At 43.0% G+C, this 15,718-nt stretch overlaps 1 protein-coding gene across 1 annotated transcript in view; it reads left to right on the top strand.

The window, feature by feature from the left end:
• Positions 1-15,718, top strand: part of DENND11 (DENN domain containing 11) — a 57,952-nt gene that overhangs the window by 15,293 nt on the left and 26,941 nt on the right. The window contains exons 2-3 of the mRNA XM_039234066.1: positions 6,374-6,473; positions 7,683-7,841. Coding sequence (XP_039089997.1) covers positions 6,374-6,473; positions 7,683-7,841 — 259 coding nt within the window. The remainder of the gene's footprint in view (positions 1-6,373; positions 6,474-7,682; positions 7,842-15,718) is intronic.

The following is a 15,718-nucleotide window of genomic DNA, read 5'->3' as shown; positions in this document are numbered from 1 at the left end:
AAAGATCAGCTGACTGTATTTGTGTGGGTCTGTTTCTGGGTTCTGTATCCTGTTCTATTGATCTATTTGTGTAATCTTGTCTAATCACTGTCTTGATTACTGTAATTTTCAATGTAAGTCTTAGAATTGGGTAGTGTCAATCCTCTGACTTTTTCTTCAGTATTGTGTTGGCTGTTTGGGGCCTTTGCCTTTCCATATAAACTTTAGAATTAACTTTTCAATGTCCACAAATAATTTGTTGGGATTTGGACTGAGATTGCATTGGATCTCTAGCATAAGGAAATGTGAAATTCCCTATGCTCAGATCGTTCTCTAATACTTCATTAGTGTTGGAGCACCCGGGTGGCTCAGTCGGTTGAGCATCTGACTTCAGCATGGGCCATGATCTCGCAGTTCATGAGTTCCAGCTCTGCACTGGGCTGTCTGCTGTCACCATAGAGCCCACTTCAGATCCTCTGTCCCCCTCTCTCCCCCTCCCCCGCTTGTTCATTCTCTCTCTCAAAAATAATCTTAAAAAAAGTACTTCAATTGTGTTGACTTTATTTCAGCAAGCAATATATCAAAACTGACTATATACAGATAAACTTTTTTTTTTCCTGAGCCTTTTGATGGCAACTGCAGACATGATGATCCTTTTAAATTCTTGAGTATAAACCTCCTAAGAAGAAGGACATTTTCTTACATAATCACAATATCATTACCCCTAGGATAATTAATGTTAATTCATCAATTAGCTCTTTAAAAAATGCCTGTCCTCACTAAAGCTGTTTTTCTTTCACTATTATTATTGCTGTGTAAGACCATCCTGTACTGTGCTAAGCAGAGTGCCCTATTGGGATGTGAAGATAAACCAAGTTCCTGTCTTTGAGAAGCCCTGTCTCCTGCGGAGATAGACATCTAGAGGTGTCAGCAGATAAAGATAACTATTCCCAGAGCGGTGTTCTGGAACCCATGCTCCTTCCATGACTCACCAGCCTGACCCTGAGGGACTTGCATCCATCTTGAAGTTAAGAATGTAACTACCAGGATGTCATTCCCTGCGTCTGAGTCTGTCGGTTTCTGTACGGCGAGGATTGGGCAGACGCAGTGGAACAAGGATGGAGGCTCTGAGAACCCGGATGAGGAAGGGGGGCTTTATTCTACAGCTCAGCAGCGTTAAGTTACACACGGTATTGGCTATGAATGCCAGAGACCTAAACTAACAGCGGCTTAATCAAGGTAGGAGTTTATTTCTCTTTCATGCAACAGGAGATAGCTGGCCTAGGGCTGGAACGCTGGCTCTGATCCAAGGGTTCATCCAGGGACCTAGATTCACGACAGCTTGTCACCACGTCCACATTGTAGGCAGCAGGATGGAGGAAGGGGCAGTGTAAACCTGCCCTTTAAGGTACTTCTTGGCAACTACACACCTTACTTCTGTCCATTTCCCATTGGCCAGAATTGATTCATGTAGCCATACCTACAAGCAAGAAGATACTGAGAAACACAGCTGTGATTTGGAGGGCCATGTGCCAGGCTAAATATAAGAGATTCTATTCCCTGTAAGAAAGGGAGAGTGGATATAGAGGGTCAATTTGCTGCTCCTTGTATACTAGCATTCCTTTAAAAAAAAAATGCCTTCAGTAAAGTTAGTTCCTTAAGTTGCTTCTTCCTCGCCCCCCCCCCACTTTTGTGGGCTGTACAGAGGATGCTTGTTAAGAATAGGTTTATTGGGGGGTGCCTGGGTGGCTTAGTTGGTTAAGCGTCCGACTTTTGCTTAGGTCATGATCTCGCGGTTCGTGGGTTCGAGCCCCGCGTCGGGCTCTGTGCCGACTGCCAGCTTAGAGCCTGGAGCCTATTTCAGTCTGTGACTCCCTCTCTCTCTGACCCTTCCCTGCTCACGCTGTCTCTCTCTCTCTCTCTCTCCTAGAAATAAATAAAACATTAAAAAAATTAAAAAAAAAAGAATAGGTTTATTGGCTGCATCAGATGTTGACATTATCAGAGAAAAATTCCAAACACATATTTAATATTTTAAAAATGATGTTTAAATGTAAAAAAAAGAATAGGTTTATTGGCCAAAAAATTTCAGAAACATTAAGGTCTCGTAGAGGTTCACAAAGCAGAGTAACATACTGAAGGCTCCAAGAAGCTCTGCAGTAAAGAAATGTGTCTATCCTTGTTTAACTGAAGATAATTTGGCCAAAATCCCTTTTTAAAAATGTGGGGTTTTTGTTTGTTTGTTTGTTTGTTTTTTTGGCAGAAACCCCGTCAACAAAAGCTCTGGGAAACACTGCTTTGGGAATTGTTAAAGATTTCTTAGCCCTGATGTAGACAGTTTTACAGTAGTTCTACTCCTGGGGATGTTATCAACAGAAATGTGTGCATATTGTGTCAGTCAAAGTTTAATCGAAGAAACAGAAGCCCCAGGAGATGTCTAAAGGGATTTATTGCAAGAAGTTGATCTAACGCAGTTGGGGGAGCTGGGTAGACAGCCTGTGTAAGGCTGCTGGCGTTCTGCTGGCACTCTACTGAGCAGGCAGTTATGGAAGAAGAGAATATAGTTGGGAAGATGGAGAGAAGCTGAAACTCATGGGGATGTACAGGAACCCCGGTCAGTCCGCCGCCAGCTTTAACGATGTGGGTGTCCTGATGAAGCTGATGCCCTTTGTTATGGAACTAAACACACACCTGGCTTAGGAGTCAGAAGGTGAAAGAAGATCCAAGGGAGGGTGGGTGCAGCATTCACAGGCCTGGCTGCCACCCCCTGCCCCCCTTACTGAGGTCTGCAGACGAGCAGCAATGCACACGAGCTGCTTGGTGTTCCTGCCACAGCCTTCTGATGTGATTACGATATGCCTCCTGCTTCCCTCTCACATCCGCATCCCACCTGGAATTCACAAGGAAGGGAATTCTGAGAAAGGTAGTTTGACCTAGCCAGGTTGACCTACTACAGAGCCACGCCACATGTGTTCACCAGATGACTTATGTATAGGACTTTTCATAGCTGTCTCTTTGTAATAGCTTCAAATTGTAAATAAGCTAAATGCACATCAGCAGTTAAATAGGTAACCTGTGTCACATGCATAGGATGGAAGTAGTAAGTGAACAGACTATTGCTTCGTGGATCCGCGTGAATGAATCTTGCAAATAATATTGAGCAAAAGAAGACACCAAAGACTATGAACTATGATTGCATTGATATAAATTTTAAAACAGCTAATTTATAGTGTTAGAGGCCAAGATAATAGTTCCCATTGAGAGAGCATTAATGAGGGGCACAAAGGCTTCTGGTGTGCAGGTGATGTTCTCCTTCTCGGTCTTGGTGCCGAAGTATGTGAATGTTGGGGAAATTCACTCAGCTATAATTACGGTTTGTGTGCTCTTCTGTACTTAAGTGTCAGTAATAAAAATTTTTGGTAAATGAAAATTTTGTTTGATTGGTTTAAATGTTTATTTTGAGAACGCACAAATAGGGGAGGGTCAGAGAGAGAGGGAGAGAGAGAATCTCAAGTAGGCTCTGTGCTGTCAGTGCAGAGCCCAATGTGGGGCTTGATCCCAGGACTGAGATCATGACCTGAGGCCAAGATCAAGAGTGGGACACTCAACCGACTGAGCCACCCAAGCACCCCAGTAATTAGAGTTTTAACAAGTTACTGAGAACTCATGGACCATCTGGGTTGGAGGAAAGAAACGGTGTAGGGCTCTCTGAACCCATTACTTGGTGGCAGCCAGGGAAGAAGGCAGTGGATAACAGAAGTGGCAGGTTGGGTAGGTGAGGAGGACAGGGTCTGCCTGAGGGCATCGCAGCAGCCCTGTCCCAGGGGCTGTCCCTTCCTAGGCTGGCCACCTCTTCCCACCACAAAGGGTTAGGGCCGTGTACACAGGCCAACGCAGGAGCTCACCAGCAGAATCCCCATGTGCCATGAGGGAGGGACCAGTGTCCTGTGCATCTGGGGTAGGCCCTATCACCTTTATATGTTCTGTGGGTGTCCTCATGGACCACACAGGCAGAAAGCCACTGAACCACAGAGATAGTAGACATGCATGGAAGGGGATAGATGGGAATAACTGTGTCCCCAAGTTCACCCCGCTGTCAGTGTGCAGCCTGCTTTTTCTTGTCTTTAACCCTGACGCACACAACATCTTTCTGTTTTATAAAATCCTAATTCCCCGTGCTTTTGGTTTCAGCTTTGTTAAGAGTCAAGATTTCTCTCTTGAAAGTAAACTATTTGAAAGCATCTTAGGCTCTGAATATGAGGTTGGATAACCCTCCGTGACGTCTGCCATGTTTGGAGACTGGATCATATGTAGGTAGACCGGAAGTGGAGCTTCTCTGATGCACAGAGCGTTATCTGAAAGCACTGTGGGTTGAATTATTCACAGCATTTCTAATGCCTAGGAAAGTATGGTTGGGAGTGTTGATAAGAAGTTTGTTCTAAAATAAAATGCCATCATCCCTCCCACCCCTGTTTATACTCTTAGGGCCATCGCCCAGTCCTGGGCAGGTCACCCCAAAGCCTGCCGCTTCCGCTGCCCTTACCACCCCAACTCTTCCCACCTTTCTTTGCCTTCGAAAGGGTCATTTCACACATTTCTTTCCCACTTGGCTGAGGCTTGTGCCAGGTGCTCAGAGCACAAGGGAAGTATGCGAGCCTCTGTGTTCAGGGAATCTGTATCCCTCTTGTACTGGATACTCAGGAATTTATGTTAAATTATTTTCTCCCTCATTGTAGTTGGGAATTAAAAGCTAGAAGCATTCTTACAGGTGAGTCTGTATCCTCACGGATTGACTTGCCCTCATTTTACAATAAGGAAACATGGATCCAATGGGTTTTACCAAAAAGGCCACATAGCTTGTGACAAAATCAGGCCTCGAAGCCAGTCTAGCCTGGCCTAGGCGCGTATCTAACTGCTCCACCCCACTGCTGTCAGGTGATGGGTCTAGCTCCATGCAGGGAGTCCAGGCCCAGCCTGGAACCTCAGCTCTTGTTTTTAAAGTTTATTTATTTATTTTGAGAGAGACAGAATGAGCAGGGGAGGGTCGGAGAGAGGTAGGGGACAGAGGATCCGAAGCAGGCTCCAGGCTCTGAGCTGTCAGCACAGAGCTTGATGCAAGGCTCGAACCCATGAACTGTGAGATCATCACCTGAGCCAAAGTCAGACACTTGACCCACTGAGCCCCCCAGGGACCCCTGGAACCTTAGCTCCTGGCAGCCCCCTGTAGTGCACCAGCTCAGCTGGTTAGGGGTGACTCTAAGCAGGTGTTCTATTTGTCTCATTGTTTCCTCGGATGTAAAAATGGGAGAAAGTTGAAAATGTGGTGATTGATGGGACAGCTGACAATACTAAAAGCCATTGAATTGTTTGCATTAAGTGAGTAAATTGTATAGTATGTGAATTGTATCTCAATGAAGCTGTTAGAAAAAATAAAAATTACTTCTCACACATAGCTCAATGTTGTTATTTTGAAAATTTTTGAACACGCAAGAAGACAGTAGGGAATATTCCATAGTGTGCTGTCAAGATGCTGGGTAACAGTCGTGCAATTCTCTTTCAGTCTGATGGATGCTCGTCACTGCTCACATTCTCCTCTCTTCTAACGTTTATCCCCTCGAACTGTAATCTGTGGTCTCCTTGTTTATCTCCAGATTCTAATCTCTTTGCAGTCAGGGACTGTGTCTTATTGGACTTCATAGCACCAACACTGAGCTCAGTAGAAACTCAGTAACTGATGATGAGTGAATGACCCCCAAGGTTCTGGAAGCAAAGAACTGAAGGCTGAACATTGGATATGGCCTCACCTAAGGAGAGAAGAGAGAGAGTTCGGGAAGGAAGCAGAGCTACCTAGACAGAGAAGTAGGGAAGAAACCAAAATAGTATTCTGTCATGGGAATCCAGGGAAAGGAGGAATACAGTGTTGAGGAATTCTAAAATGCCACAAAGAGGTCAATGACAGAATTAAAAAGAGTTCGGGGTTTGTCAGAGTCTTCAGTAGCTGTAGAAAGACACAATGGAGCAAGATCTCAAAGGGTTAGGGAAGAGAGATGGGAGCAGAGGGTAAAAAATTTGCCCTTGGAAGTAAGGCCATGAAAGGACGTTCGGAAGTAGCTGAGCAGAATGGAGCACCAAAGACCATGTCCTCACTAGAAAGGAGAACGGGCTCCTCTGTCGGCAGAGGGGAAGGCTCCTTTAAGGCCTGTCTCCTGGCCGTCCGGAGTAACTGGGGAACTCTGCCAGCGTGTGGGTAGTGGATGAGATGACCCACTTGAGCATCTTGGTGGCTGAGCCAGCAATGCATTGATTGGGCAGCTGTACATCCTCAGCCCTTGGTCTACGTCCTTTTCTTTGAATGACTTTGTTTCTTTTAACTTGTCACCTTCCTTTCCCACAGGGAACATGGTGGAATGGTGCTTACCTCAAGATATTGATCTGGAAGGTGTTGAGTTCAAGTCTATGGCCAGTGGGTCCCATAAAATTCAGTCTGACTTCATGTAAGTATTTCAGAATGTAAAGCTTTTCTGAACTATTTCTGTCTCCTCATAGACTTTCCCTAGAGCATAAGGGCTCTCATCAGGGAGTTTCCAAAGGTGTATGGAAATGCCCTGAAAAAATGTATATATATATAAATTTATGTTTATATCAGTTTTCTAGCAAGAAGGTCCCTAGCTTTCATGAGGTTCTCAATAGGTTTCATGACCCCAAAAAGTTAAGAACTATCAGAGCTTCTCTCTCCCTTTTATTTTTCTTTAATTTTTTAAATGTTTATTTCTGAGAGAGAGAGAGAGAGAGACAAACAGCATGAGCAGGGGAAGGTCAGAGAGAGGGGAAGACACAGAATCTGAAACAGGCTCGAGGTTCTGAGCTGTCAGCACAGAGCCTGACGTGGGGCCCGAACCCACAAACCATGAGATCATGACCTGAGCTGAAGTCAGACGCTTAACCAACTGAGCCACCCAGGTGCCCCTCTCTCTCGCTTTTAAGAAAACACTAGATCTTACTTGAGGTTTGGCTTTATTGAAAGAATGGACATTCAGTACAGTTTGGGTTAACTTAAGCCATTTATGTGCTAAAACTTGAAAGTCCACCTTTCAGTGGGGCCAGTTTATAGTCCTATGTAATTAAGATTCGTGTGAGGAGGAGCAAATGAATAGAACACAAGGGTAACGAAAGTAGCTTTAATCTTCTCACTGGGCTGAAAACCATGACAGAAGTGTGAGAAAGGGGGAGGAAATAAAGTGACAGCCCTATTAAAAACATCAGAGACTCAGGCAGCGAGGAAAGAAATGACATGTACAAGAAATAAAACAAAGTACCTTTCCAGAAGGGCCTGAAGATGAATCTTTGTTTTGGTTCCTTATGGTGTCTGTAGTTATGCAGGAGAGGAGAAGGGATCTGTCCATGGTCATGGGCGGTGCAGCAGCAGACTTGCCAGAGGTCAAGTCCTGCCTCCTGCTGGGTGACCCTTGTGAGTTGTGTAATCTGTTTACACCTGAGTCATCTCCTCTGTGGGGTTGAGTGGCCTGGGCTGACAGTCCCCTGTGGTCCTAAAACGTTCATCTTCAGGCTGAGAGCTTGTTCATGCAGAGCCCTGGACACAGCTATCTGTTTTCCTCGGGGCCGCTTCTCACGTTAGAAAACAAAGCCAAACAAAATTTCTCTTCTGTGATTTTGAGCCACACGACGCCTTCGGTCCGTTTTAGCTATTTCCGAAAGGGGCCATTCTTCGGCCTGGCCTGCTTCGCCAACATGCCCGTGGCAAGTGAGCTGGAGCGTGGTGCACGGATGAAGTCTGTGGGCATCCTGTCTCCGTCCTACACCCTGCTTTACCGCTACATGCACTTCTTGGAGAACCAGGTTCGGTATGTGGCTTGCGTACGTGTGTGGGGCTGCCGCGGGGATGTGCCAGCCGGTGGGTGTGTGATGAGCCCTCGGAGACGAAGGTTGTGGGCCACAACAGCACATGCCCCTGCACGGACATCCAGGCCACATTTCCCGCCTCAGGTGGTGGTCTTTTCTGTGTTAACCCAAGTCCTGCCCTAAAGACTCTTCACACTGGGTTGGATTTGCCTTCGGTCTCTGTTAATACTGTCCTCGGGTTTGTTGAATTACAAGATCCGTTGACAAGTACAGATCTTTGATTACCCTATGCCACACTAATGACCTCCTTTGCCCTAGGTGGGGAAGCAGACTCTAAACTCATCATTCATTATTTGGGGTCATTATTACTACTTGTGGTAATAGGTAACATTTTTTTAATGTTTTTATTTATTTCTGAGAGAGAGAGAGAGAGAGAAAGATAGCATGAGCAGGGGAGGGTCAGAGAGAGAGAGATACTGAATCTGAAACAGCCTCCAGGCTCTGAGCTGGCTGTCAGCACAGAGCCAGACATGGGGCTCGAACCCACGAACCGTGAGATCATGACCTGAGCCGAAGTTGGATGCTTAACCAACTGAGCCATCCAGGCGCCCCTAGAAAGGGAATTTTTAACAGAAGCAGTGAAACTGTTCATTATCTTCTATATTTTTTCCTTAACCTCATTTCAGATTATGAGAGAGAGAGCTAATCTAATCCCTGAAGCACTATTAAAATATTAGCATATTTGCCTCATTTTCTGGAACACAAGTGTGTATACTTTTAAAATATATATATGCTTGCCATCATACTTTCTATACATTTTTATATGCTATATTTTTAGAATTTATTTGAATTTTTTAATATAACAGTCTTTCTTGATTGTGATCTTTGAAAGAACATGAAATTTGTTGCTTGTGGGGAAAAAAATGTTTATTATGTAAAATGTATATAAAAGTACAAATGAGGGGAATCTGGGTGGTTTAGTCACTTAAGACCCTTAGACTTAAGTCACTTAGACCCCCCTTTTTTTTTTTTAATGTTTATTTATTTTTGAGAGAGAGACAGAGCACAAGTGGGGGAGAGGCAGAGAGAGAGGGAAACACAGAATCCAAAGCAGGCTCCAGGCTCTGAGCTGTCAGCACAGAGCCCGATGTGGGGCTCAGACTCATGAACCATGTGATCATGACCTGAGTTGAAGACAGATTCTTAACTGATGAACCACCCAGGCATCCCTGATTCTTTTTTTTTTTTAATGTTTATTTATCTATTTTTTTTAGAGAGACCAAGTGTGTGTGTATCCCTTTTAATCTATAGATACATCTTTTGTTTTTAATTTTAGGAACCTTTTCTACTGTAAGAAAATATTTCACTTTTCCATTCTATTTTTTTCCCTTCTTTATGCACTGGTTAGGCATGTTTTCTTTGTATTGTCCTCCATATTTATCACTTCATAATTTTGATCATTATTTTAATAACTGTGTGATGCCAGAGCTGTCCTATTAGTTTTCTTCATTATTCACTATGGTTGAGCATTTAGCGTATTTTGTTTCTTGTTTTTTTTAATCCTCTATATGTTGGAGCTGTGATAAACATCTCATGCAGATCTCTTTTTCTATATTTGAAATATTTCCTCAGTTTTGTGTCTCAGAAGTAGTATTATGGGGTTAAAAAACATTTTTATTGGGATCCTGACACTCTAAAAAATTATTATTCCTTTTGAAAAAAATTAATTTCCCCAAGTAGACAATATTTTCTCATGGTTCAAAAGTTAAAAGTGATAAGGAGGTATTATATTGGTTAGCCTCCTAGCTAAATGGCAGTAACAGAGGCCCCAAAATACAGTGGTTCAAATAAGATAGAAGATTCTTTCTCATGTAATAGTCTAGAGGTCAGCAGGTGGTCAAGGTGGGTAACCTGTTGTTTCATACAATTATTTAGTGACCCAGACTTCTTCTCTCTCATGATTCTACAGTATCCTGAGAGTGATTTTTGTATTCTAAGCTGTCCTTCTCAAGTGTTCTAATCTGCTCACCACTAATGTCTGCATCTAGCCCTTAGGGAAGAGGGAAAGCCCCAGAAACTGCATACATCACTTCTTCCATAACATTGTCAAGTTCTCCATCAGAAAGACATACCTAACAGCAAGGGAGATTGGAAGAGGTAGTTTCTAGGTAGGTGACCCTGTGGCCAGTTAAAAATCTGGTGCTTCTGTTGCAAATAAGAAAAAGGGACAGATGGATTTGGGGGCAAAATCAACAGCCCGTGTTTCAATATGTCCCTCTTGCGATCCTGATATCCATCTCTTCTTCTCACATGTAGAGAACATTCCTCCCACCCCAGGGAGACTGCAGAGAGGCTCATCAAGTTGATGCTTCTAGTCTACAGTCCAGGATTTCTGTGTGATATGAAGCAGTCCTTTTCAATAGATCAGCACATGGTTCTTCATATCCTGAAAACTTACAGAAGAAGAGACAAATTCATTCACTCTCTACCTCCTAAATGCAACACCGAAGGTAGAGTAGGAACCACAGTATAAGCTCCTATTTGGAAAAAGGAAGGATAAGAAATACAAGCAGCCATTAGTCCATAACGCTCACGAAATTCTGCCAAGCAGGGGTTGCAAAGTCTCCTTGTCCTGGCGGCATAGTAAGTTCGTTGGTGAAACTGTGGTTCTGTTAGTGAGAATCCCCTTGCCCATTTTCCTCCATGGCTCCTGGCTTTGTCTTCTAGGAGATTTTGTATCCATTTTCCGCCACAACCACTTCTTTTTTTTTTTTTAATTTTTTTTTTAAATTTTTTTTTTAATTTATTTCTAGGAGAGAGAGAGAGACAGTGTGGGCAGGGGAGGGTCAGAGAGAGAGGGAGTCACAGACTGAAACAGGCTCCAGGCTCTGAGCTGGCAGTCAGCACAGAGCCCGACACAGGGCCCGAACCCATGAACCGCAAGATCATGACCTAAGTGAAAGTTGGACGCTTAACCGACTAAGCCACCCAGGCGCCCCAAACCGCCACAACCACTTCTGAAGCAGGCGTTGGGGAACATGACCTTCTTGAGGTTGCACATCTAGAGAACACCTTTCTCGCTGGTGTAGGTTGGTGGGTCTAGTGGTTTCTTTAAGGGTTGAGCAGTCACAGGCTTTTATAGGCCAAGCACATGATACTACAAATCCCTCAAAAACTAAACAGTCTTGTGGTCTGTTCGCTTCTAGTCAGTTCCAAATAAAAGTATATATTGCCAAAGATTTCTTTTGGGTCTTAGTGTTTAAGTCAGTGGACTGTAGACTAGTTACTGGTGTCTGTTCTTGGCCTGTCCATCTTTTCTTCATTTAAATGGCAACTACCTAAAATGAATGAATGAATGAATGACAACTACCTCCTAAATCTGATCTTTGCAAATGGGCCTGTCTCTCATGACTCCACTCTTACCTGGAGTTCATAGAAGCTTTGAGGGAAATTCTTATCTCCTGCTTTTGGGGGTACAAAAGCCGTTGGCTTTTCCAGTCCCATGGGTCCCAAACACTTGGACCCTCAATTAACTTACAGTGCAGAACTCAGAACACGCCGTTCCTTCCATTTCTGGCCTGCAGACTGGCCAGATCTTGCCTCTTTTCATCTTGCTCTTGGAGCAGCTCTCTGAAAATGAAGGGCGACCAACATTTTATTTCTAACTGCTTCTCCTGAAGTTATGAGTTCAGGTGACAAGGGGCTTGTCTTCCAAGTCACTGAAGTGCTAGAAAGTTCCTGCTACAGAGGGCCATGGATTACCAGCTTTTAGTCTGCAGCACCTCCTCTCTTACCACCTGCCTGTGCCAGTGGTGAAGCCAGGTGCCCCAGTGTCTTTTCTGACAATGCAGTAACTCGTTTCTGGGTACCATTTTCTGCTTTACCTGCAGTACAAACTAAGTTGCTACAACAAAGAGACCCAAAATATAGTGACTCAAAGGAGAGAGAAGTACAGCTTTTCTAGCACAGCAGTCCCGGAGCGGGGAGAGGCAGTCCAGGGTAGTGGATGGCTTGGTTCCTCTGGGTCATCCTGGGACCCAAGTCTTTCTGTGCTCCTGTCTCCTAGTGTATTGTCCTCATCTGCATGATAGACGCGGACTCGCCATTATCAGGTCATGTTCGAGCCTCCAGGAAGAGGAAAAACTCAGGAATCCCCCCAAGTTAAACACATCATGTCTTTGCCATGCCTTTGGCCAGTTCATTACTAGCCACACCTCACAGCAAGAAAGTCTGGGAAATGTGGTTCTTAAAACTAGGTGACTGATGCGCTACCATCAGAAAGTTCTATCACTCAAGGAAGAAGAGAGTGATGGTCTCCACTACTGGCATAAAATGAAAAGTCTTCGCCCAGTTCCAGTATCCATCCAGTAATCCCAGTGATTACTGTTAATTTGTCATCTGTCTTTCTGAAGTGTCTGTGTACACAAATACAAACACACATTCTTTTCTTCCCTCCTTTTCATGCAAAAGTATCAGGTTGTACATGTTGATTTGCACCTTACCTTTTTCTTTTTTTTTTTTTAATTTTTTTTACATTTATTTATTTTTGAGAGAAAGAGGGAGGCAGAGCACAAATGGGGGAGGGGCAGAGAGAGAATGAGACACAGAATCCGGAGCAGGCTCCGACACGGGCCTCGAACCCACGAACCGTGAGACCATGACCTGAGCCAAAGTTGGACACTTAACTGACTGAGCGACCCAGGAGCCCCTGCACCTTAGCTTTTTCAATGAAGAATATATCCAAGGAAATAATATTCTGTTATCAGTACAGAGAGTTTATCATTTCTCACCATTGTATTATATGCCTTGTCTAGAAGAACCAGGCTTTATTAAGTCTCTTATTGATGGACATTTGGTCGTTTCCAGTCTTTTGCTATTACGAATAATGCTGTACTGAGTACCTATGTACAAGTATCATTACACGTATAACAGAATATGTGTACAATAAATTTCCAGAAATGAAATTGATGGCTCAAAGGGTAAAGGCATTTGCAATTTTAATAGATATTGTCCAGTTGTTTTCCATAAAGATTGTACCATTTTGCCCACCCAGCAGTAATGCAGGAGAATGCAGTTTCCTCACAACACTGCTAACAGAAAAAAAAAAAAAAAAACTTGGAGGTTTTGGCATTCTGTTGGGTAAAACACCATACAGGAGTATGGTTTTAATTTGCATTTTTCTTATATTTGCTTGAGTCCCTTGTTTTTTCCTCTTCTGTGAACCATTTCTAGCCTTTGCTCTAGTTCTTATTTTTTTGTTTTTTGAGGGTTTTTTTGGTTATTGACCTTAATAATTTCTAGGAGATCTTTGTATAGTAGGGACATTTGTTCTTTGCACTACAAATTATTTTTCTACTTTGTCATTCATCTTTTAGCATTACCTTTTGTCATGCAAATGTCTTTGTTGATTGAATTCATTAATCTTTTCATGGCTTCTAAATTTTGAGTCACAGCTAGGAAGGTTTTCCAGCTTGCTGATTACAGAGGGCTTGAGGTGACATGAGAGGAGGGACTTGGGTGACAGTGTGAAGGGGAGAGGAGCACATGAGGCAGGCGCAGGTCCGGGCACTGGGCCCATGTATCTAAATTAACTAGACTCGGTTTCTGAAAACACCGAATCTGTGTTTTCTATCCATTCTTACTTCTCGTACCCCAAACTTACTTATTAGATTTCCTCCACAACCCTGGGCTTCAGTGTCTCTCTAGCTAGTGCTTCTGTGACTGGTTCTTATTAATCAGAGGATATTGGAGAACTATCTTGTAATTTAAAAAATAAATTTGAAAAAGAAGGAGAGAGTGTTCTAGCATAAAAGGGTCTTATAACATGTGGGTTACCATATCTCTGGACCTTGCTTAGATCATGATTCAAACAACCAACTGTAAAACATTTTGGGGACAATTGGTATAATTCACATATGGACTGGATATGATTTTGTATTTGGGTTTTGCTATTAATTTCGCTAAGCATGGTGTTTATGCTCTTTTTTAAATAAACGTTATCAATTAGAGGTGCATGCCAAAGTGTTTATGGGTAAACTATTATGATAAGGAATTTGCTTTAAAGCATTCAAGGGAAAAGAATGGTGTGGGGGCAGGGATGGGGTATAGATGTAACCATATTGATAAAATATTGATCATTGTTGAAGCTAATGATAGATAATGGGGCTTATTATTCTTTTTTCTACCTTTTGTATAAGTTTCAAATTTTCCATAGTGAAAAGTTTAAAAAGACTACACATAAAATTATCACGTAATAATTATAGAAGACTGAAAAACAGACAAAACTCAAAGAAAAAAAAAAAACATGATCGGATCAGTCAGCCCTATCTGCTGTGAACATTTATATTCTTCTGGTCTTTTCCCTTGTATAAATACATACATACACAATTCTTAAAAATTTATGTCAAAGTCATTCAGCATCTAAAATTTCTAACTTGGTATGTTAACCTTGCCGTGAATGTCACACATAATAGTTCTCAACAGCATGGTAGTTTCAAAGCCTCTCAGTATATAGCTGTATCATGCTTTATGTAACTGTATCCCTGTTATTGGGCTTTTAGGTTGTTTCTTGTTTTTAACCACTGTAAACAGAAGCATCATGGTAGGTAGATGATCGTTCATATCCAGTTATAGTTGTTTAGGTCACCTTCCCAGGAATGGAATCACTGGTCAGAAAGTACATGCAGTACAATTTGATGCAGATTGCAAGTGATCCCTCAGAAAGCTGGCACCATTCTGTACCCACATCAGCAGTAAAAAAATAAATAAAATAAAATAAATTGCCTGTTTTTCTGTACTTGCGAAGCCAGAGACAGACTGGGGCAGACCAGGGCAGACCAGGAGTGAATACCCCAGAGTGATGAAGGGTAACTGTCCCCCGGAGGCCCTGACTCTGACCTTGGCTACATCATTGCTGGGCATGTCGGGGAAGCCAGGATTAGCTGCCGTGGGCATCTGTGCAGTTACACGAGCTTATGTTCTATCTGTGAAGGGCCTTGGGTGTAAGGAGAACCCCAGTGCGTCTGGTCATGCAGGGGGACCCTCGACCTAGCCTAGAAGCCTGAGGCTTCAGGTCAGTAGAATCGCTAGTTCACTGTCTAGTTTTATGATGTTGTATCTTTTGGACACTTTGCACAGATGGCTTGGCCTGAGTTTCAATGTGGTGCTTCTTGTCTGTGCATCCTTATAGACAAGATCACCTGAAACTCACCTTTGCACATCTTTGAAGCCCAGCATCCCTTCCATCTCTTCAGCTTGCTTCAGTACCTTTGGGGTTATCTTGGTATCGGGGCTTGATAATCAGTGCTGTTTATTGCAAAGTCTCCAGTGTGTTTACGTTTTGAGGCTTTCATACAACACTTGTTTAACATTCATCCAGAACTGCCAGTTTATATTCACGTCTGTGCCCATATTCTGTCTTTCATATTAGTGCCTTGTTCTTTTCCATCAGTCAGTGAGATCTTAAGCTGTCAGAGGACAGGGTCCTGAAACTAGCTTTTTGTCAAAGGACTCTAGCTTTGTGAGCTTTTCTTTAGAAACTGGTTCAAGTATAGCATTTATGGCAAACAGAAAAGACAACTGAGCAGCAAACCAACAACCAGAAAAATTATCATAACAGTTACCCTTGATAGAGTCCCCCTTTAGTGCAGAAAACAGAGTATTGAGAATACAGTGAATGGATTCTTACTATTCTTTTAGGGAAATTACATCCCGGTGAAATCTTAGAACTTAATCATCTTTGAGTTATTTTGTATTAAGCAAATTTTCATCAGTTTGACACATGTCCTTGAAAAGTATCTGGAATCTGCCCTCTTTTCAGAATTAAAGACAGCTTAGCCACCACAGGGTTCCCATCAAAGCACATGAGTAGGAGTGAAAG

This window comes from Hyaena hyaena, unplaced genomic scaffold (genome assembly GCF_003009895.1).
Source record: "Hyaena hyaena isolate Hyena2069 unplaced genomic scaffold, ASM300989v1 scaffold_82, whole genome shotgun sequence".
In the NCBI taxonomy this organism is placed as follows: domain Eukaryota; kingdom Metazoa; phylum Chordata; class Mammalia; order Carnivora; family Hyaenidae; genus Hyaena; species Hyaena hyaena.
Note: the sequence above shows the minus strand (reverse complement) of the source record. Positions and strands in the feature narration are given on the sequence as shown.